The 24,880-nt window shown below is 36.1% G+C and overlaps 1 protein-coding gene across 2 annotated transcripts in view; it reads right to left on the bottom strand.

Annotated features, from left to right (window-relative positions):
* The window catches only part of LOC142977604 (BMP and activin membrane-bound inhibitor homolog), a 64,779-nt gene extending 40,224 nt beyond the window's left edge, over window positions 1-24,555 (bottom strand). For both annotated transcript variants that reach the window (XM_076121589.1, XM_076121590.1), the window contains exon 1: window positions 24,131-24,555. In XM_076121589.1, coding sequence (XP_075977704.1) covers window positions 24,131-24,233 — 103 coding nt within the window. In that variant the 5' untranslated portion in view covers window positions 24,234-24,555. The remainder of the gene's footprint in view (window positions 1-24,130) is intronic.
* Window positions 24,556-24,880: the final 325 nt, after the last annotated feature.

Here is a 24,880-nt window from a genome sequence, read left to right as displayed (position 1 = left end):
GACAGATTTTAGTATTTATAATATTAGTTTAATAAGGATTGACAGAACATTTGGCGTATTCTTTAACAAGGTAATGCTTTAGAGAAATGGTCTAGACAGCATGAATAAGAGATGAGATACTGACCAGACGCGGAAGGCGTTGAACAAGTTACGCGGCGCCAAAGGAATAATTGTGGATTAAGGTGACTAAACGTGATAGCGAACGGGTCTGGGTCCTAAGTAATACCTACCTTAATTTGATAAGTATTGGATCGTACATAAATACAAGGAACCAGCCATAAAAGGGATCGAAAAGAGTTCTACGAATTAAAAACTTCCCCAAAAAATTGTGCAAGATGCTATTTTAAAAACCTAGCTGGACATTTAAGTAAGTCTATATACGTTGTCTACAATGAGAGATAGGCTGTTTTATTAGTATCTCTATGGCAGGCAGATACAAATAATTTTCATATAAATACGAAAGCGTGAAAGAACGGAAATTGGTAATTTGCTTATCAAGAGCTTAACCCCGAGAAACGTGAACTTTCTAAGTTACAGCCTTGCCGTCGCTTTATAAAGAGGATGCATTTAGAATTTCTTATGCCAGCCAGTGTTTAGTATTTACCGAGTTAATAATATTTACGCGACAGTGAACAACCATAAATATAGGGATACAAAGAGTCATAAAATTATATATTACGTTTATTTTCATAATAAAATTACAAACATGCACGTTGCATGTTTAGTAAATAGATATTAAAGTACTATAATTTTAACTAGAATCTAATCAACTGCAAAAGGTACATTCTTAATCTAAATTAATATGAATGTAAAGCCGGGTTGAGAACATTTTCTAGTCTTCAGGTAGGCGGAAATACATGGCCGCAAAAACACGATTTCAACTAAATTTAATGTTATAAGCGGAGGTGCCTTTAACATTTATAGCTATCAGTAAATTAAATTTATTTAAGTGTACTTCTGTACAAATAAATCAACTGCAAACATTTATATATTTGTCAAATAGAAATCATGTTCGTAGCGTTTAAACTCAAAGTTAGTGATGAGCATCAATTTGCAAATAAACGTCGATAAACATCTTAAAGATCGCGTTTTGGCATGTCATCGATGCGATAGTGATCATTATAAGCGACAGTGGCGCCAAAAACGGTCGCGCAATGAGGTCACCGGTGGCGTCGAGCCAAGTGCATATAAAACGAGTCACGGCCCGCCGCTCCGACGCCAATGACTGAAGTTTTTATCGATACTTTGATAACTATACATAATTATAAAACAGAACATAAATTAAACTTCGAACTGTAACGCGGTCCCACTTAGATACGCATATACTTCGTATAATGAAATGTAATTGATTTAAGTGTATTCCAGAAGTTATTGTAAACATCGCTTCGGAGATTTCAATAGAACGTAACTCAAATGCTTGCGAGAATAATGGCTCGGTTCCAAAACAAATTTTGCCACAGTGTATTAGTGTACCAGCTAATAACTTTTCACCTCCGCATTTCTGTGACAAGTTTGATGCATGGAAAGATTATCAGGATGGTTTTATTGCATTCATATTGTCAATGTTTGGATATCAAAATTAATGACGTGAACTTAAAACTATTGCAGTGGCAGACGGCCAAAGAACTGTGGCGCCAACGTTGCGGACAATTACAGATATAGGAGCTGTGTAATGTGAGCTGCGAAATAAAACTGTGATGATTAATGCCACACCACCGTACTAATGACTCTCATAAACTATGTACGACGGAAAATAGTGCGTATTTACATTTAAACTGGTAAAATATTAAATGCTCCCATTAATCATCACAACAAATTGGTTCAAAACATTGAAAAGATTTGAGGTACGTTTTTAATTCTTTCGTTGAAAAAATGTTACTCTTACATAAAAAGTAAGGCTGGCTGGGGAAACAATTATCACGTCGGGTAGCGAAAAAGACAATAGTGATGGGCGTGCAGTCTCGCTAATCGTCGATCGAGACAGGCGCCGTGTCGCAGCCCTGGAATGAGGTCGACAGGCGGCACGCCAAGCGAAGCGCGACCGACTGCATCTTACTATCGATAAATCCCAGCAATTAACTGACAGAGTTTACGACTAGCAAAGAGCCAAACTGCGTGTCTCATAATTCCTCTTACTATTTTATATCTGTATTAAAATCTAGAAATCGCAACAAGCATTAAATGGCGTCGTAAATATTGTACAATAGTGTGCTGTCACCTCGTTTCCCAACAACGCGAAATATAAGCAAAACACGATTGGTGAGTCGTATGTCAATAATATTGTCACCGAATATGACAACAAAGCTATTGTACACTCAAAATCGATCGATTATATTATGACTAGTGGGTTTATCGACACAACATGGCGCGTCACTAGCGGATGCGCGGCGCCCGAGTGCGCCGGCGCCGCTGTTTCGCAAACAATGCACTGTGTCCTTTCCACTGTCGCTTTAGAAAAAAGCCGATTGTTAATTGTTATGCTAATAAATGATCATTATCGTCGATTTTTGCATGTTTGCACTCAACAATTGCATTGTGCCACACAGGTATTGTGGTAAATCATAGTTTATGAAAATAGGTTGTGTTGTCATGTAATCAACTAGTAGGTAACAATGACGAATAGAATTACAAATTGCTTTGTAAATAGCAGAAAATGTTTTTGCAACAAATTGAATAAGCGATTTATCAATAAAGAGATGTGTTTTTTGCGTGCAATATTCTTTTTATCAAATCTATTGTCCTATTCTAATAGATACATATATTTTTTCTGTCTGGGAATTTGACGATAAAGGATTATGTGGATAGATAGCGTCAATGTATCATGCGTATGCTACCGATACTAAGATGGATGGACTTAAGGCCGATTACTGGGGTACTTTACCGGGAGCATCTCGGGCATAAGCCGATGATGCGATGTGGACACTTACCTGAAAAATAGAAAGTTTATTATTAGTACAAAGCTCTGTGAGAACTGAAAACAAAAAACCTTACAGCCTATTGATAGAAATTATTAACTTTTTTATTTGTCTCTTCATTTTATTGATTTATTTCGGACAATAATATAACAAGAGCGTAGTTATCTATATATCTACACGGTTTTGGAAAGCCATTTAGAGCTGTATACAGGTATTAATTTTGTTATTTAATACTATAGATTATTTCTCCAATACAATTGCAGTTTACTTATAGACAATACCCTTTTCAAATATTAATTTTAATGCAAGAACCGCATTCACATTTATTGTTTTCTATAAATTTATAATTTTATCAGTATTAGTATCTAACAGCGCAAATATAATTTATGTTGTTGGCATTTATCATAGAACTAGCTGCGGGAGAGTTTAGACTAGTTTCTTGAAACTGTATTTTAATAGGCATCCATATTTATGATATTTCTGCTATAACCACTAATAGGAAAGTAAGAGTAGTAAGTACTGAGATAACATCATGCCTTCCTTTGAGGAAATCAGAGACGACAAGACTACTGGAAGACATTGTACCTGTTATTTTGAAAATGGCTTATATTACGACTTTGTTATGTTAGATGTGACCTTTTCAAATTGAATATAATAGAGGTATCTTTGAAGTAACATATTTTTTATTCCTTTCACTCGTTTGCGAAGAGAGAAAGATAAAAATTATAACTTTATAGTGCGTTCTATTTTGTCCGCATTTCATCACATACCCTTAGAAGTTGTACCTATTGTACTATTAAAGAATAGATAATAATATTATTATTATCATTTAATAGATTAAAGATATAAGAGAGGTCAGTGCCCCATTCAGCTAGATTATCATTATTCTAAGATTGTATCTGATTTAGGATAAGACTTAAGAGCGCGTGCTAATTAAGATAAAGATTTATATTCTAGTCGTAGATAAAAATTGCTTGATTTTAATATGATTGAAATAATTTACCAATAATTTGCCACAGTTCGTACATTATATAGAGTAATATAGACCTATTACAATGACTCATAAATACAATTTATTTCCACTTTGTTAGATAAACGATCAGATAATTACAATAATTACATCGTTTTTATACAATACGATGGTCTAGTTAGCAATTATGAATATTTCATAGACATAACTGATCATGATCAGGCGGCTCGTCGCTTTGCTTGGCGCCTCGTCTACGTGGGGTGTTCGATGTAGGGGGACGGTAAAAGCAGCCGCCCTTGATATATTTAAAACCACTTGTCGGGAAATATGTTTGATGTTGATGCGACTGTGTAACGGTAGCTGTTGCTACCGATCACTGGGTGTCAGGCTTTCTGTTAGGTTATTTTCAGTAGTAAAAGAGTTTAGAAATAATCCTAAGCGCGACTTCTACGGAGTTGGTGTCAAATTAGTAGAGAGTTTTAAATTAATTTACTAGTTTATGAAAAATAGAATAAAGTTTACTCTTTTGTTTGTCTAAGACCCGAATACTCCAGGATCTTAAGATTACAAATGACACTCAAAAGTCTCTACAATACACGTGATACCGACACGATATTCCACATTGATAAAGTCTCAGTATTTAATCGGCCATAAGTAATCTGTATCTGTTATTCTAAGAAAGATTTAGTCGCGTGATCAACAGAAGCTCATTGAGGATGTAGTTATCTTATTTCGAAGAAAGTATCAGTAAAAATCAACACAAAAATATCTCCATAAAGCTTATGTCATTATTCTTAAAACAGGAAACATATTTTGAAGAAGATTTCCATGAAAAGTCAAGATAATGATAATCGTTGAAGTTTTATCGTGTATTTGGGTCGTAATACCTGTGCTATGAGTAAGACTTGCAGATTCAGAGTAGATAAAGCAGTAGTCTTACGGAATACTGATGCGGTATAAGTTTGTACATATGTATGAGTCGTAGATCCTTTTGTAAATTATACTATCGTGGTACCTTTACCGACTTTTATGTTAAAAGAACGTTGGTGATCAAATGAAGCGGATGTTGTTTTAGAATTTCTAACATGTACTAATATCTACAAGATTTTATTTTTATTTAGAGGTATAGGAGTTTAATAATAAGCATATTGGATTGTGCGCTTAGTTAAGTTTATAAGTTTGTGTTACAAGCGGCTCGAAAACTAAATAAAACTATCATAACAGAGGCGAGACATAATACTATTTTCTTAATTTACAGCAAAAGTCTTCTACATGGATAAAATCTTCAACAATTTTAGTAAAATATAGGTAATTTTAAACATTCTCTACAATTTATAAAAGCGACAAAAGAGATAACAACCAGTTTTCTAACAAAATACACCCTTTACTTGTAATACAATACGCGGGGTCCAAGTCCCACGTTTATAACTTGTACAAAGCTCGTACGCAAGTGGTCGTGTTTATTGTTGCAGCCGTAATATAAAACTTATAAACAATGATCCGATTTACACGCTACTGTCCGTTATAAATAAACATATTGGATGTAAGGACAGCAAATGAATATTGGGAGATCCTTAAACAAATTTTGTAAAGGATTTTTCGTAACTTCTGCTACCGATTTTTTGTGATATCTCTAGAGAATATTTCACTCGCTTGCTTTATGCAACCAAGATTTTATTTTTGTATAATAAGGTAATATAGGTAGATCTAAATTTGAGCTTGGTTACAAAAATAAAAATCTTTCTATGTGCAAATTTTGCAAAGGAAAGTCTATAGATGAATGAAAACCCCAGTGGCCCTATCTCCTGCAAAGTATGTAGAAGTATATCACAAAAGTTTATACTAGTATTAAAATTTATATTTAAAATTGTATTGTTTTCTTGCTGACAGTACAAAACTTTTTCAGTTTACATCCACATCTGTCGCCACGCGCCGCTTACGCGTGAACATCACCAGTCTAGGGAGACCTTCCCCATCCCCCTAGTCTCATACAAACTATCACAATAGGGGAACAACAAGACAATGGACCAGGGGTCTTCTTACGCTGGTGATTAGACCCCAGTTTTGGTGAGCGACTCCCCGTTTCTAGCATGTTCTATTTGAAGGCGATATCCCACCGAGTCTAAAAATATTAAGCTGTTTATTTCAAGTGTATGATAGTTTTTTGACTACGGCGTCCAACTTGAAAAAATCAGTTTTTTGTCAATTGCACTTTTTTGACAATGTTACGTTTCTTTGTGTAATTCTAGGAATTGGTTTTGGTCTTGTTTAGTTCAGTTTTTCAGTTCCTAATGATTGAAGTAATGGATTCGATCGCATTTGAAATAGCCAAATCAATTTGCTATATCGAGGATAAAAAGGTAGGTTTTATATTGACGGCGAAGTAGAAGCCTCTGGACTATACTTAAAAAAAAAATCCCTCTATCTCTTCTTAATACAACAGTATTCTTCTTACCTTCCTAGTACCCAATTGTAACAACAAAACGCAGCGTCGGATATGCTAACTATTGAGCGGCAATAATTAGCAAAACGTACGGTAGCAAGTTTACATAACACAACACATTTTCCCAGGCCTTAAAGCAAAACAAACACCGTTCCCAACAAGTACAACAAATCTATGTAAACTAATTTAGGTCACAAGGTTGGCTTAGCGAAATATGGGCGCCGCGGGTCGAGGCCGCGGCAACGGTCGCCACTTGCGGTTATGAGCCCACACCGACACCGCGTGTGAACATATTTTACACCAGTCTTAACAATTCCCTGCACTAATTTGATGAGATTATAATTGAGAGAATTTCACTCGAGTTTCCCACAGAAAAATATAGTCACGCGATCTTCTAATTTAATGAAACGCGGCGTCGAGACGCCACAACGCGCCCACGCCCTTCCTAATAGTCTGCCAATCACAAAATAAAAACTACAACAATAGTCGCAAACTATAGAATTACGCAGGCCGTTTATATAAAATGTAAATAAATTACGACTTTAATGAATAAATTATGAGTACAACGTGGTGCGCCGCGGGAAAAAATAGCGTTCTAAGTGCGGCGCCGGCGCCAGCGGCGCAGGCAAGGATAAGCCTTGCACGCGCACACCTCGCCCGCAAATGATCTATGTAAACAAACCATTATACACCTTAATGCCCCACAATAAAGCTTTAATTATGAAACTAACGACAGTAAATACGACGTTCCAGAAGAAACGACGAATTCTGAATGCGCTCATGCGACCGTAGCGAGTCATTACGATACTTTGAAAGTGTTACTGAATAAAAACAAACCAAACTACACTCTAAACCTGCGATATAAAGTCTCTATCGCAATCGATTACATGCTACGAAATGTGCTCTATCTTTGTCTTCCAGCATAGTAGGGAGCGAGATGAAGGTAGTAAAAAATATATCCGCAAGCGCAGCGTTCCCGTTCGTTTTGACACGTTACATGAAGCAAGCGAGGTGATAAATATCTTAGTTCGGACAGATGCCCTGGCTAGTACGTAAATTCAATTTAATGCAACTCCGAGCGACAACGCGGAAGCCGAGCCAGCTTTAGATATGAACATAAAATAGATGTGTGAGAACCGACTATTGAGCACCCAAATCTTGTGGACAAACCACTTGAAATTCTCTCTACAGGTGGACAATAGGCACTTAAAACTAAAGCTTGTCTACAACAAAACAAACACTCAGGACATGTCCTGGGAACGTCTTAGTTAAACTATCAGATAATGCAACGTAACTTGTTTGAGTTTATATTTAAATCAGTAGCAGGTGCGGTTGAAAGACGAAAAACATAAATTCAGATTCGATAACAGATGTTGGCCAGCCGTCGACCATACTTGAATATAAACGTTCATTATTTGGAGCATAATACTTTATGTAACCTGAAATAATCCGAAGGACTTAGCTAACAAAATAAGTGTTGTAGTTTTATCAGAAATAAAAAAAAACTCCGACTCATAATCAAATCGTAAGACAAATAAGCGACCGTACCGGTGTTATCTAAACAGAGCCCACGCTCATAATCTCAAAGGTGCCCAAACCTCTTAAGTGCCATCCTGCGGCCGAGTATTATTATCTTGGGTCTTGAGGCACCGCTATCTTTGGATGTTGTCCCTGTTCCACAAAAACTACAAAACCTTATCATTGTACACGAACCTCGACTTAAGGCGGTCCCTATTTTTACCCATTCGTCGAAGCTTTTAGCCGTATCGGCGCGGTCCCAACCCCAACGAGATTTATAACCGTCTGGTTCGATTAACAGGTCGGCGGAAGTCTACATTAGGTAACGGAAACCTGTGAGTGCTCCCAATACGTAATTTTAGACGGTAAAAGCCGAGCGACATTGCAATCGAGAGCCACTTCGAGATAATTGAAGTGGAAGGGCGTAAATATTAAGTGTATAAAGGAGAGTTCAAACGGATCCTTTAAAAGGTTCCATTTAGCTAAGGACGGAAACAAAATATGGAACGACAAAAGATACGTTTCTTAGTCATATCTTTTGTATAAATAGCTCAGGTTGCTATTAAAGAACACAAAAGTAAGGAACGTTAATTTAGAATTTTACGAGAACCGTTCCAATTGGTTGCTCTTAAGTTGATTGAAGATAGTCTGGCCGAGCTCTTGAAGTTCCATTAAGGGTAATGAGTGTCCGAGGAATTTCAAGTGACACAGTATGATGGAGTGGCGTTAGAAACGCCGCTGACAGGTACACGGTGAGTCAGCGACAAACATAGCACACAGAGACAACAAAAGGAACGAAACATTGTGTACGAATAACTGTTGAAACATTAATGCATTATCGCAGTAAAAACTAAAATGGTTTCGAGCTTATTACGCTGGCTAAACCAAAACATTGCATTACGTGGGGCGACAACGGTGAGTCTGTGTAGGCAGGTAAGCAATTAACAAGTCGAGTAAAGCATAGAAATTGGCGGCAACAGTAAATGCGAGATAATTTACTAGATCTAGTACTAAGCTTTCGAGACTCGGTAGGCTATTAATCACTTACACCGACACGCTAATGGCGAGTACGCCGTAATTACCTCCTCGGCCACACGAAGCAGATCCAGAAACAATATTTCAAATAGATGTAAAGCCATTTGAGAAAGGCAAAAAGACTCAGGTAGATTTTTTGTTTGGAAAAAATCGCAAATATGTGCAGGTAAAGAGTACCTGTTGGGACTAGCCGAGAACAAAAGGGGCTCCTAGAGGCGTCGGACGTTAATGGCAGTATGATACAGTGTGGGCGACTAAGTCAATTAGGCCATCCGCCGACGCCATTCCCGGAATGTCGCCGACAAATGAGTGAATACGATAACACAGTAAGACAAGACAACACGCCTGGAAGTCCTTCTTGCCCTTTTTGCTCGCGCCCACCTTTGCCGTTTCTGATAACAGCACCTTTTCTTAATTGAGTTTCTGTGTCCGGCGATTCTTTATCACCAAATCCCATTAGGGGCTTGACATCGGCCACCAAGTTTATCGGTACAATTAAGCGCATATAATCTCGGGACTGGAAACAAACGTTTTGTTATTGCCGAAATTATTCTCGCGTTGATAACGTTATGAACGTGAATTTAAGAAGTGACGATTTTATTGCTCTTTATTGCCGCGTTGTGGCAAATTCATGACCGGCAATAAATCAGACTATAAAATAATATAATACACGCATTAACATATTGTGTGATTTGAAAACTTGCAACATACTAATGTTTCCTGAGAATATGAATATTTCGTCGACAAAGCAGTAAAGAGTATCGTGAAGAACATTCACATGCAATTGATATTTGTGTCGATAGGCGCGCATCCGCTGTGTAATTGATAAAACGAAACAACAAATTGTATATTAGCATTGACTTGTGAACAACAGGAGCGTGTAGCAGCCGTAAAAGTCAGATAACGCACTGAGTCACGAGTGCAAATGCTTTCGCCCCGTGAATAACATCCTTTATGTATAGCATTTTGTGGTGCTCTACGTTTCCGTTATTTTTTTGATTCTGATTTTCCAGATGCCATCGCTCTGTAGTCACTGCTTGCTCTCGTTTTGGAACTGAAATCATTTGATGTTTTTGGCTCACATTCAAGAGCATCAGTATTTTTAATTCGAATAGTGTACTTCGATTATACAATTGTTTTGAGTTTCAAACATTGGTGGGTTATGGCAGGAAATTGATATAAATGTGGTAATAAAACTGTGCGTGGCGTGTTACCTAAGTTTATTGAGATAGAAGAGTTTATATTAAGTTTGTAGGGGAATGTAACCGGTAATGCAGTAATTATAGAAGGCAATAAACCTTCCTGCGGCTATATTGTTGCGGCTATTGAAGATGCAATCTGCGTAGTCACTGGCATTTGACCCGGGAATATTGCAGTTATATACCGATTAATTTATTTTCTATTGGATTTTGAAATCGGCTTTCTAGTTTGTAATATAATAAGGTAAATTGTTGATTGGAATTGTAATTAAATTTGCAATTTCATAAACAGTGCGATGGTAGGATGAAAATTAATGAAACAGAATAACATTATGCTATAATATTGCTTCATGGTGTTAGTTTTAGAGAAGAGACTTTGCTTTTGTAAGAAGTTGAGAAATTAAGTAGCAAACCATGATTTAGCGCTGTGAGACTAAGCAGCCAGTATCTAGAAGGAGTAGGAAGTCAATTTCTAGTATACCGCCTGGATAAATGTCAATATTTTTTATATTCATGACTCACAATAGGACTATAATTTATAACGATCATACGCACGCAAGCGTTTCCAAAAAATATGAGCAGCTGTTTTACTATACACTATTATAATAGATCCCAAGACACCAATTATACGAGCATACATAATTTTACCATATGCGTTATTATTTCGAAATGGGAAATTGTGGTCATTGCTTATAATTCTGGCTGTTTGGTAGTAAACCGTAGTTTTAACGGGACATTGTAAGTTTGCGGTCATTACAAAACTATTACTTACTTATTTACGTATAATAACTGGTATTACCCGTGACCACAAACATAAGAAAAAAACGCAAACATAAGATAAAACTGAAATGAGCACAACGACCTTGCTACAAAAGAAAAAATAGTGAGCATTAGATTTAATACCACGTCTTACTTTGCTTAAAGATAAGTTAGTCTTTAGAACAGCAAAATATTGGACATTTAAGCTTCAAGTGGCTACAACACCGATGAATTGCTCTCGGGTCTCAGGTAGAATTTGATCCTAATATTTGTGTACCCCTATTTAAGTCGCAATTTGGCTATCCAGTTTCAATGCGTAAGACATATAGCATTACTTCCAGAGAAATTCTAGTCTCCAGACAGATTCAAAATAATCAGATGAAATTTACAACTAAGTTGAAAATAATACAATTGACAACCAATATCCATCAAGAACACCATAACAAGTCAAGTATTTAAACAAAAAAAGTCACAAAAGACACTGTCGAAGACATTTGGAATTTTAAAACAAAAACCAACAAGATAACAGCGTTCTTCAAAAATTAATTTCCAAAGAGATCCCAAATTAAGTGCTGTTGAAGAGGCTACACAAAAAACGTCCAAACTCGGTCTCGAACTGGTCCCATGTTTATTTGAACAACACTATGAAACAATGATGGGAGGCTATGGATGCAGTTTCGCTGAGTCAGCAAACTCGAATTAAAATATTTATAAGGGCTCGCATCGCTCTACGGTACAAGTTTTTATTGTTTCTGTATTGTATTAAATATGTTTCTGTTGTTATTATGGTTATAATTGAAAGTTAAGACTGTGGTGTTTTGATTGGATTTTCGAGATGGTGTTCGCGGATGCATCTTTCTTCAAGGATCTCTACTTAGTTTCATTTCAATAAAAACTGGATTTTCCAAATTGTTAAAATCACAAAAGTTTTCAAAATTAATCAGAATATTAATTTTGGACAATATATTTTTTTCCCACAATAGCCATTATGTTAATGTGAAATACTCCCCAGTGAGATATTAATGTCATAATAATTGCTCAAATTATACTAAAATTTCCTGTAATTAAATAAATAATCATATTTTAATTATAATGATGCCCACTTAAACCCAATTTACATTCAGAAAGAGTAATATAAATATTTTTGGCTGTCATTGCCATATTTTCTCAGCAGGATAGGATAATTTGCATGTTTATTGAAGTTACTATTTTACTACTCGTAGTAAAATGTTTAAAGCATTTTTCATAAAGAAACCGACGCCATTGGAAGTTGTTAAAATATTTTCTTAGCAGTTACAAGAGAAAGTCGGGTATGAAATTGTACTAAATGCAATTTTGACATCCATAAACTGGTAGTATTTGCATACCGGCCGTCATTGACGTGTGGCGGCGCCGGCGCAAACGTTGATATACTAGCCGTATATGTACTTACTATACTTGTTTGTATAGCTAGTAGGTACCACCACACGTATACGGAATGTTGTCTATTTGTACAAGTGGCATCTGCCGCATACATTTACATAAGACGTATGGACATACATTGAAGTTTATTTTAGCTAATGTTTGCAAATACGGCGCCGTATTTGACTTGAAATTAGGTAGCGTCATTGTTAATCTTATTTGGAATTAGCTTCATATCGTGTTAGTACTGAATGTACAGTCTGTACTCTGTATTAAGAGGAAATATTTGTGTTGCGTGATTATACAAGGCGTACTGTATAAGTTAATGCGCAGTATCATTCGATATGGACTAAACTAGGAAAATTACATTACGACAAAAACACTAAAGCCCACATAGGTAACATTTCTGACCGTTAAACCTTACGTGCACGGTGTTTCCTGCGGCACAAATATTTTAGCCATTAACCAAATTGCGAAATTGCAGAACCGTTTCCAAATATGTACGTCAGGAACGATTAAGAATTAAACACGTATAGTTGTGGACAATTATAACAAATCGCGAATAATTAATGCAAATATCGGGCGGCGCCTCGCCCACACATGTCGTGGCTACTGCAGTTCTGCAGACAGCCAAACAAACAGATATGCGTGGGCGCACCATAATTGTATAAGGGAAAATCTTCCGCCATTGTGGCCTTTACAATACTCTCATTGGACAAATAAGATTATACAAAACGAGTTCTAGTCGTACGCAATTTCTGTCGTCTTTCTGAATAAAATATTCGAATCAAGTTTTCGTGTAATCGCCACACACGGCGATGTAAATTATCGGAATGTAATAAAAAATAAATTGAAATCAGTCCACTTAAAGGCGACTCGTAAATGCTAATGACTAAAATAGCTTTATCAACAATACCTTGTTTTCCTCAACTTGGTTAAATTCCATCTAGTTTCAACTGTACAATAGCTATTCCGGCAGTCGATTTAAATTGGTCGCAGTTTTTTATAATTTATGTGATCTAGATTCAAGAAATCTGGCGAAACAGGAACATAAATCAAGTAACATACAAAGCGTTTAATGTGCAAGTTTTTTTGATCCAGACATGTCAAATATTTGTTCAAAACGATTCGACCAATTTGCAAGTTACCAAATAAGTATCTTATCGTCCACTAGACTTCTTAACGATGATCTCTGAGTTACTGCTCAAGACGTTTATAGAAAGCTCAATATGTGTTGGGCACCATGAGTTACTGGACGATGTAAAAGGCAAGACGCCTGTGTAAATGTTGGTTCAAACGTATGATCGATGTACTGAATTATAATTTAAAAACCATGTCAAATTAATTAATGCCTTATTAACACACGTAAAGGTCGGTTCATTATATTTGACACAGTAAGGATTACCAGTTTGTTTAGTGTTTTTACATTTAATTGACGTAGGCGTGTAATTGACGTGTGGAAAACTTGTCAATTCAAACTAAGAATTTGATTACTACCCACACATGTTGTGGAATTTCAAGGTTTTTCGAATATTTATGGTAAAAATCGTAAATAAACAAATTCTTTGTTGGTTTGAAATAGAATTATACTGCTTACATTAACAGTTAATACTAAAGGTTTGTTAAATGCAAATGAATTTGTCAGGGAGGTGGGCGATACGTTTGTACCGCTGTCAGTGGCTAAATTGAACTTTCAATAGACTTTATTACGTGTTGATATCAATTAAAGTAATTATCTAAGAGATAGTTGTCTGACTTTACAGTATAATTTTCAATTTACTCTAAATGAGTTTTTGATAAAATAGCCGACAGGTAAGTGTTTCTAACTAACTTTAATAAAGATGGATTGATTTCATTTTACAGACCCAAATGCTCTTACAAGATATAGATGATAATCGTCAAAGTACAACAGCAAAGATTCAACTGACATCATACAAATGGGAAGTAGTCTACAAATGGAACCAAAGAATTCAGGGCAGAGTGAAAAACTACAACTTTCCCCTCATTCCGAAGAATAAAATAAACAAACTGGAGCCCTAAATACCAGAAGGTTGAAAAACACTACGGCATCCTATAAGTAGAGTATCGCAAGTACCGCATGATATAAACACGTATTTCGCGGCATTCGCTCCAGTTGTAACACACCTTCATTGAATAATGACGACCACCCACGACCGCAATAAATATGTATAACTGAGTATTTCGAAGAATGTGATACTTCCGTGCGAACAAATGTACTGTTGCAAAGTAGCTTCATGAAACTATTTGATGTTAGCCAATTGAGTACTAATATGGTAGGTAATATTAACTCCAAAGACAGTTCAGAAGAAACTAATACCAAGATGGTGAAATCTATGATCCAACTGTAAAAGGAATAAGTAGTGACAGAGAAAAAATGGAGCTAGATAGCAGGCAAAGATAGTTAGCAGCACCGATTCAGGATCTGCTGTTATTTACGTGTAATTAAATCTATGAGTTTATTTATCCTGTTGAGTGGAGTTGACGTTTACACTCATGGACTAGCAATACAACAACAAAACGACTTATACAATAGCTGAGTAGTTTTTGAACAAGATAATTCTTTAGCAGATTCTAACTTAAGGGTTTGCTAATAAAGAGGAAATGGTTTCGGAAGTGAAGTCATTGTCGATTAACGCCAAGAATCTGAAATTCAAAGAAGCTGTTGTGAAATTTACACCTCCCACGTGGAATTGGTGTTTGATTCATGAATTGTATGATATCGTGTGATATTTTCATATTGTTGCTCAAACAATTCGAGAGAATTAGAGGAGACACTTTGTGCTTTTCGGAAATTATCAAAACTGACGTTACAAAACATCAATCTTTAAAACTTAGATATTTTAATGCCAAGTGTTCTGTTTATATCAAATCACATCAAAGCCGGGCTTTCATTGATCCTCAAGTTTCATTATCACAAATAATATTTTGATTGCTTCAAACAACTCGGTACATAAATCTCGACCATAGTACCTGTAACTAGTACCGGTTTATAATCGGTACAGCATTTATTTTTAATACCTAATTGATATTCAATAATGAGAGACCACCAAGCAGCGCTGGCGCAATAAATCACCCGTCAAGGAAAAGGCCGCGTCGCTTGCTGACTTGCTAAGTCGCTAACTACTTTGCATCCAAGCACCTGACGACGCATCGATCAATGTTAACTAACGTACTACAACGGTACTGAATATTTGTTTGATTGATCTTTATTTGATGGAAGATTGAGAAAATATATTTCAATGACTATTGAAAGGATTTGTATAGATGTGCAATTAGTCTCACGACGTATTACCTGTAATCACTTTTCATCTTTCGCTTCTTCGTTTCTAAATTACAGTGTCTCGAGTACAATGTACTTTTAGATGCGTTAAGAACATCAAGGAAGTTAATTCTACAAGGGCTTTCGTAAGGTTAAGGAACACGCAACAACAAAGGCAAACATCGACATAACAGATAAAACCACAATAACAATTGTGTTCGATAGTACCTTCAGTTGTTTATTATCTGCAATAATTCACCATGAAAGCACAGGGTTGTACAACATATTATGATGCAATTGACATAAGTCGTAAAGGTACTCAATTTTCTCTTTACATAACCCAAGGTGACTAAACATGTTACGATTTCTACACATTCGTACTACAGCTGCGCAAATATATGCCAAATTGTACTCGACTCAAGCTGACTCATCATTTAAACAGATATCGACGCATAGATAAAATAGTCTTATTTACTGTCTGTCTATCAATTTTAAAACTAAGAGCTCGAATGTCGACGTCACCGTCTAGACGATCGTGTGTGGCAGTCCTTACTGGGCAGGCCATACACGACGTATTTACTGCCAGTAATATTTTATAGACGACCTTATTTAAACCATGAGTCTTGCTTAAGAATGTATGAGCATGTCTACTGGTAATCACAAATCACAGTGTTTACCTGTTTACAAATGTTGGAAGTAAATAATGGCGGAATGTTTGCTTCCAAACTTGAATTGAGTAGTACATAAAGTTGCAGCTGCGATGAAATTTTGACGTCAGAGAAAGCAATAAGCATCGTTCGACGTACGAACGAATATCTGAATAGTGCGTCATGCAATATTTCTTCTTTTAATAGACTTGTGTTTACGGCTAAATAAATAGTTTTATATCTAAAGGCTTTGGAGTGAAGTGTGTTATACAGTCACCTTCGTCGGCGAGTGGCAAAGCCGCCGCACGCATACATATGGCCTGCTTATCAAGTGCATTGCAACAACACCGTGACATGTTGGATTAATGCTCTATTTGCACGGCCCTGACAGACGTCGATTTTATGTTAATTCTGCCCAGAGTGGATAGTCGAATATCAATGCTATTCCTATGCGAAGTGAATAACTGTCCTATTCTAAAGACAACCGCAACTGGTATTTAAATAGGGAAGACAAAAAGCCGGTCATAAAAACAAACATTTACTTTATTATATGGTAATTAAAGTATAATGTAATTACGGCGCCGTGTAAATTATTTTTTCGAAAGTGGAGTTAATTAATCGCGGGAGCAGCGAAGCGTGACGTCCGGCCCGCATCGCGGTTGTAGTGTGAATGGCTGAAAACCGCGGATTGTCGCCGCAGGCCGCTGGCGCCACATTTCCGGCAAGTAGCGGAAGTCAACTGCAACTGTCGTTCGTTATGCACTACTAGCCCTGTTGTATCATATCAGTTTACCTGTTTTAATTTACTGGCTACCGGTCACAATGCTGATATGTTTGTGAACAAAAGCTGCTTACTCCTGTGTGACCGCCATTGTTGCATGCATGTAGATGAATTTACATTCACATTCGCTTCAAAATTCATTGTTCTTTCATCCAAAAACAAGCAATAAAACATATTTTTGACCGTTTTAGATTTCATAAGTAAAATATACATTTGAGTACTGTGATGCACAGTTTCTCGGAAGATGTTTGGCCCCATTAAATTTCGAGAAACAATTCTTTGTTTGTGGATGACGCATACATTCGCGGTCAAACACACGCAACTAGTGTACACCGTAGAGGCGTAGAGGCCATCCGACGCTAGGCGCCATTGTTTAAATATGTGGATTAAAGATCTAATGAAGCGAATTAAGCTTGAGTCTACACAGTATGTATCACCAGATACATGTATATTAGGTACACATTATACTACGCAATTAATCCATTAGCCGGGTTGTTTACAAAGACTACTTGTAAGAGCGTATGATCTAGCTAAGACTATTTGCAGTCGCAAAGTCTAAGTGTTTTTGGCAAGGACTTCCTATATTATTTTACTGGGACATAGATACGCATTGAACGACATTAACGCTAATGTATTTTGGCAGTGTGTAATACATTATTAGTAAACAACGTACAAAGACACTACTGTCTTTTGAGACAAATGGTCTAACTAATCACTGACAAGCTCTTCCTATTGCATACAAGCACAATATTTATTGCACTCACGCACTTTTGACTTTGTGTTACAATACTTACAATGCGGCATTGAGAAATTGACACGCAAATAAGAACATGTGAGTGAATCTGAGTGACTCGGAACATCTTTTCTGATTATTTTCAGCAGTGGTAGAAAACTAAAATTGGAAGTAGAGCAGATAGTATTGCAATTGTCAACATATCAACATTTTCCAGCTGTTTTTTTATGCTATTACTATATCTACATATTTATTAATTTAGGTGAAATTATTATTTACATAAAACTATTTACAAATAACTTTTATATATTATACGAAATCTAAAAAGAAAAAAAAGGAAAAGATAGGGAGAGTGCCCTATGCGTCGAAGTACTCCTCCGCATCTGACTATTAATAAATGAGGAATAGTTTAATGCTAAATTCAATAAAGCAGTGGTAAACTTATAGTTGATCATCGTCAATACTTCAATCATCGTCGGTAGCAAACAAACAGACAGACATGCAATCATTCACCTACATAATAAAAGTTTTTTCTATCTAGGTACATATTTTTAGAATTTCTAAGCTCAATTTTAATCGATTACCAATACTTCACAATCCGATTGTTTAAATTAACGACCGTTGCAAATGGCCGCCGATTTGTTGTGGATTGTTGTATTTAGATACGCGTCAAGTTTTTTATCATTCATTCGTTCATTCAAAGACTTGTGGACAAGCGAAGAAAAGTCGCCGTGACTGGATTAGGATTTGGTTTTTTCGTCTAGATTTCTTTGTTTACTTTTGTGTTACAAGCGTGAAGTGAAAATGAGGTTTTAATGATCTTGTAGAGCGATTTGAATGACAAGTAATGTACGTTGTGGAAAGGGAGCGGCTCTACCTAATTTTAACGGGTCTTTTTTACTTACAGCAGCATCACATAATCTGCTCTATAGCTAGTAATAAGTCATTCTTTATCGTCTTATACTATATCTTCTGATGATATACCTTATATAAATGTATTTAACAATAAGAAACAGATTTTTGACGAAGAAAAAAAAAACAAATTTGAATACGCGAACGTAAGGCAGGTGCACATATGCTACATCTGTTTGCACCGTGCCCCTATTCACGAATGTAACATAATGTGGCAATAAAAAGCTTTACTTAACATCCCAAGGGCCCCATAGACCCTTTAGGAACAGCGCTAACGAAAAATACACCTTGAGTGGTGAGAATATGGTTGGAAATTGTATACAACGGTGTTTTGTCAATTGGTGTCTAGTATTTTGGCGCCAGACAACCGTTAAACGGACGCAACTACCCTCCGTCTGTAAAAGTAATAACGATTTAATTGTACGTTGACATGCAACTGGATTTTTTGGGGATCATGACGTCATCTCACCTGAACTTGATATTAAGGAGTGCTTACCTGAAAAATAAAAAACAGTTTGGTTAATATCTCATGCTTGACGTTTGAAATGATATCTAATGCTGTGTATGGAGACCACAAATCACACGACAGTAATCTCAAAACATACTTTTCACTAGCGCAACATCAACGGAACCATTAACATGCCTGGTTAACGTCACCGTCTTTTGCTTTTAAAAAACCTTTAAAAAACAAAAATCTCAGCTCTCGAATTCCCGTCCCACTTGAAGTTTCAAATTCAAAGTTACAAAAAGGGAACATGTGGCGACGCGCCGGGAGCCGGGCGCCATCGCGCCAGTGACGTCATGAGAATCCACCCGTGAATTACTAATGAGTCGCCGTGCTAGTGTCTACTGCCCTTAATTACCTACTACGGGACATCGGCTTTCTACGAGTGACATTTTAAAGTGATATACGTGTAATGTGCATCGAGCTTAGAGCATCGTTAGTTTAATGGCACGACAGACATAGTTCAAATTAGGAACGTTATCGATGATCGGAGGTTAACGTACCATCCAGAAACGTGACTGGCCAGTTGTTTTTGGTTTCATAAAATGAGCGAAGTGACTGCACAAAACTATAGTCGCATCTGCATTAATCTAGTGAATATAAATAACTAAGAACTGTTCTCAAAAGTATACCTAAATACTTCCTTTTATTGTGTTGGTGCAAACAATATGCGTAATCTGGATTACAAAAAAACGAGGTTCTTGAAGAAGAATCGCTTTCACAACAGACTTCCTAATCTAAGTAGCAATTATTTACGTTCTGTTTGCTTCTACGTTTTTACACGAGACAGCTTTCACCCGTGATACAAAGTTGGAACAATGGCTGGGTAATCGTCACATTACGTCATACTGTACTGGTTAAGCAATCAAGTATTGCGTTGACATCTATCCCTGAATGTAATCAGCTGGGAGATTGATAGACTTACATTATTCATAGCGATTGAGGACTAGGTAAGTAACAAGTTAGATAATGTTAAGAAATAGTAAAATATCTAATGTATTTAGATAAAACCTATGATGGTGATTTTCGGTACTACCACAATCAATTTGACAAAATGCAAAGGTATGGTCTACATATTGATACCTCGGAAATGTACTGAAATTCGGGTTTTACTTCTCCCTGACTTCTACTTAATTACTTCCTTACTAACGCTACGTAATACGTTAGAAAAGATCCATTTACCTATAATGACTCTTTAGTATCCGTTTAACTTGCATAGCAAGATATATTTTGTAGTTATCCTAAATGATGAGTACAAATATGCGTGCACAATACCTAAGTCTGAAGTCTGTATGATAAATTGTAGAAAGATATTTAGTGCATCAGTGCGTTGCGCCCATTGACACAAATACCTAAGCAACAATGTACTAAACTATTTGAAACACATAATATCGCACTTTTGCATGGTAACAAATATGCAGATTCACAGGAGTTTCTTTTGCACAGATTATGTTATGTTAATGCTTTTAACATAGAACAATGATGACAAATAGCATCGATTTGGAATTCCTAAGATTCATTTCAGGAGTCAGGCAGGTGACTGTTTTTTCAACCGTTTGCTGTTTAATGATTTTATTAATGTATAGCGGTCATCGGTATGATATGGAAAGCCCTCCAATAAATTCATTCAACTAAATCCATTGATCAGACTATCTAGTCCTAATTAATTGATATCTTTCAACAAATATTTTAATACAACAAAAGATAATTCGAAATAACAAACATTTGGATCCAATTATACCGCAATACAGACACCAATATGACATGGCGCCAAGTCTGTCCGTTATCAACTGATACGATATAGCTTATCGATTAATGACGTCATACTGTCAATTTCAGACGCCTATGACACGTAATACCTATGAATAAAAGGATCAGACAAATATTTTATGGAGTTTATAAATGACGCAAGTCCGTTTCTTCGTATCCATTTGAAGGTATTGGTTTCTGCTTACGAATTAGCTATTCCGACAAGTTCATCCCATTTTTATGTCCTAAAGTAAAAACTATCCATTCTGCACCGCATTTCTCTGCCACTATCGACTACCGACAACCGGCTAGCTATCGAAAAATGTTGTCTGACAATCAGTTCAGCGCCTCTAGCGGACGTCGTAGAAATTATTTTTGGTCTACATTTTAAATGTCAGATTCTCGATACTCGAAAGTACCAGCTGTACAGAATCGCGCTACTGGACTTGTTAGAGATAATGTAGTCATGTAATGTGTACCAAGCTGAAATTAATTAACACATTTTAAAATTACTTAGATCGATTTAGATTATGCTTAGATTTATTTTACTGATTATTATTAAGTGATTATCATCACACCAGCCCTTCGCAAACACTTAGCAAGCAAATTCCTTCCATATCTGCTCATTTGCTTATCTGCCATCATTTGTTTGGTTCGTCACTATAAACAATTGACTTATAACAAAGTTTATCAACAAATACAATCTAATATTAATATCTCTATCAACAGACTTAACTAATTGTTATGTTGTTATCCGTACTAATGCTGATGCTATTCCACTTCCATCATCGTGTGAGGATTTGACGTTTATCTACCCGTCAAATCCTACTACTGAGTATGCGTAGTACCTATTACCTAGGTAAGTATTTTAGAAATTTAGGTACCTACTCACGTGCGTTTCACAATGCTGTCAAGTATACTAGGTGCCTATCTATTACAATACTAGTCGTTTTGTGCTTTGTCAAAGTCCGTAATTTACGCAATCTATGAAATGGCGATAATTATAATAATCCTAGAAGAAGGCGCGTTTCCAATTAATTAATGAAAGTGATCATACCATAATTTATGTCTATGCCTTTCTCTAAAGGTGTGGCAATTTCCTACAATACAAATAGACATTGTATATGTCATAGGAACCTTTGCCAAGTATAAGTAATAGCACTATTTATCCATCATAGATAATAGGTAGGTGTGTACACGAGACACCGTTTGCCGCCGCGGCGCCGGCGCATGCAGTCACGATCACTTATCGCCGTAGCAACGAGCGATTATCAACACTGTAATCTAACACAGAATACGATGCCAATACGATCGAAACGTATCGATGCAATTGGGAAGCTGGTCATATTGTACAATTAATCGACTTGGATATTTATGATGTTGATTATTCAATTGAGTTTCATGTTTCTGTGTGTGATTGGCTTCTATAGGGGCTGGTAAATCGATACATCCTCAATACAGTAGTTACCAATGATCTTCTGTTGTGACTTCTGTATAGGATCAAAGGCGGTATCCGTTATCTGAACACCGCGCTTGATAACCCGAGATTGCAAGTCGGGCATATTGAAAACTAGGTAGGTAGGTAGTATAATTCTTTTCTTTACCTTTTTGAGAGTGTTCCTCTTTGATTAGAACTTCATCTTAATTTATCAGATACCTACGTAGGCATTTCGACTCGGGTTTTCGACTGTCTTTACTAAGTTCATCATAATTTTATTCTCAAATCCCCTAACGAGAGAGCGGGTCATTAGCGAAATCTCAACTGTTTCGACACCTGCAAAATAAGGTTAATTGGACCAAAGATGGATAGACAATGCCTTTTAATGGACAGCTACAATTTCGAGCAGAACACTTGAAAGTTTATCATAATAATATCAATATCACATATTAATTTATCGGTCAATTCAATGGATTACATTAAGAATGCTTCATTGATATTTTGTTTATCGGTACCTACCTACATATCGATTAGTGAGCGATGTCACGCCCTCTAATCGAACATTGTCAAGGATAAAACATTCTGCCTGTCTGGAGCCCGTGCGTCATTGGGAACTTGGAAAGTCCTAATGAGCCCGTCATTAAAGATTTGTCAAAACAATTAACAAAAATCGCACTACTAAGGCAGGCACAATATTGCTGTTCTAGAATCTGATCATACTCTAATTAATTTATCATCAACTAAAACATAACCATAATTCATAGCTTGAAGTAGGCCAATGGCGATTGAACGAGAATTCAACTGTTTTTTAAACGTCTCAAGCACTCTCACGTCGCTAGAAAACGCTAATTGATGCAAATTGCTTTTAAACTACTGTCTAGCAGGCTGAAAGCTAACAAATGACAAACTAGGCAGTAAAGACTTTTCCTTTGCCTACCGTTAACTCGTTACCTGCAAAATGTAAATGATCCATAGACTAAAGCTTACTGAATACCAAATAAAAGCAAAGTGAAGCTTTTAAGTGCCTTATTTAACTCTTTTCAAAGATTTCCACGGGTTCTCGACCGGAGCCAATGAACAAATGAAACAATGAGTATTGTGGCCATTGTCGAGGGTCTAGAAAGCGATCTTAATAACTTTTTAAAAGTCGATTCGTTTATGAGGTGGGTACGGAGAAAAAGTTGAAAACAATTAAAACGAATTAACACGGATTAAATAGACTAATCTTTGCTTTTATTTAGGTTGGTAGCTACCTACCTACAAAATAAATATTGATTTTACTTAGGTAGGTAGGTAGGTAGGTACCTACCTACACTAGTGTGGTTTAAAAATCACTCATGAAGGAATATTAAACATTGTTCAGATAACTAAATATTTAAATAACTTCATACCAACACGTGAACATGCCTATTTACATAATTACTAATTTATTAATTATTTTAATTACGTAGGTACATTTTTGTTTATGGCGGCATTAACTCAAAAAACGCGGGTTAATTAACGCCAAATAACATTCGTGACCTTTTGAGATATCATTTGAACTTGATAACGTGATTTTTAACAGTCTAAATTATCTTAATTATTTTATTTACCAAATGCTAAACGTTCCGACGTCAATATTTTTTTATCCAGCGTTTTATATGTTAGTTAAAATGTTTCATTACGCTACAACTCAAGTAGAATGGCAATTAAATGGCCGCAGCAAAAAACTGGCTGGCATGATAAATAAACAAAACATTAATGTAACGTTAACACCAGATTTTCCTTATTAATTAAGATATTTACACACGGGTGTAACTAATCCAAACTAATTCGGCATATTTTAATGTTAATTTCAAGTCTTACCGGTCAATCCAAGGTCTGTAGATTCCGATGACGCCTCCGTGGAAGCCGCCGACAATTGGTACATTACCAATAGAAAACACACGCAAAAATTAACAACCGCCATTGCCGTCTCAATTACAACTTATTGCAACTAATAAACACTATACAGTCACCATAACGACGACGCTAAACCATCCCATTGGCGCCCATCATCAGTCATCACCAAAATATCCGTAGTACAAAACTAAAAATATCACTTAGATTACAATTATATTATCACAGTTACTGTTATTCACACATAAATTTAACACTTATTGTTTGTATTTGTCACTTATATTTACTAATTATTACACGTGATATTGTGAAAAATAAAATACGCGTTCAATATTGACAGTAGCGCGCAGCCGCGACCCACACACAATGGCGATCAAAGCTCGACTGAATGAATGAAAGGAACGAACGCGATGAGCGAGCGAGCGAATCTCTCGTCACCGGGTAGGGATGGGACTGATAAAAGTGCAGCTGTCGATTTATCTGTTATCTAAGGAATAGTAATCACAAATATTTTTATAAAATTAATTAATTAAACTGAAATCTAGACAAGACAGTGACTATGAAAATATACACTATTTAATGCATTTCGCTTAAAATACGAAATTTTGAAATTTTATACATTGTGATAAAATTGAAAAGAAAGTAATATTTTACAGCTATAACCAATACTAGTGTAACCTCTTACAACAATTTATTTGTTCATATAACTATAGAGTT

Source organism: Anticarsia gemmatalis, chromosome 13, assembly GCF_050436995.1.
Source record: "Anticarsia gemmatalis isolate Benzon Research Colony breed Stoneville strain chromosome 13, ilAntGemm2 primary, whole genome shotgun sequence".
Taxonomy (NCBI): domain Eukaryota; kingdom Metazoa; phylum Arthropoda; class Insecta; order Lepidoptera; family Erebidae; genus Anticarsia; species Anticarsia gemmatalis.
This window is presented reverse-complemented; position numbering and strand designations above follow the sequence as displayed.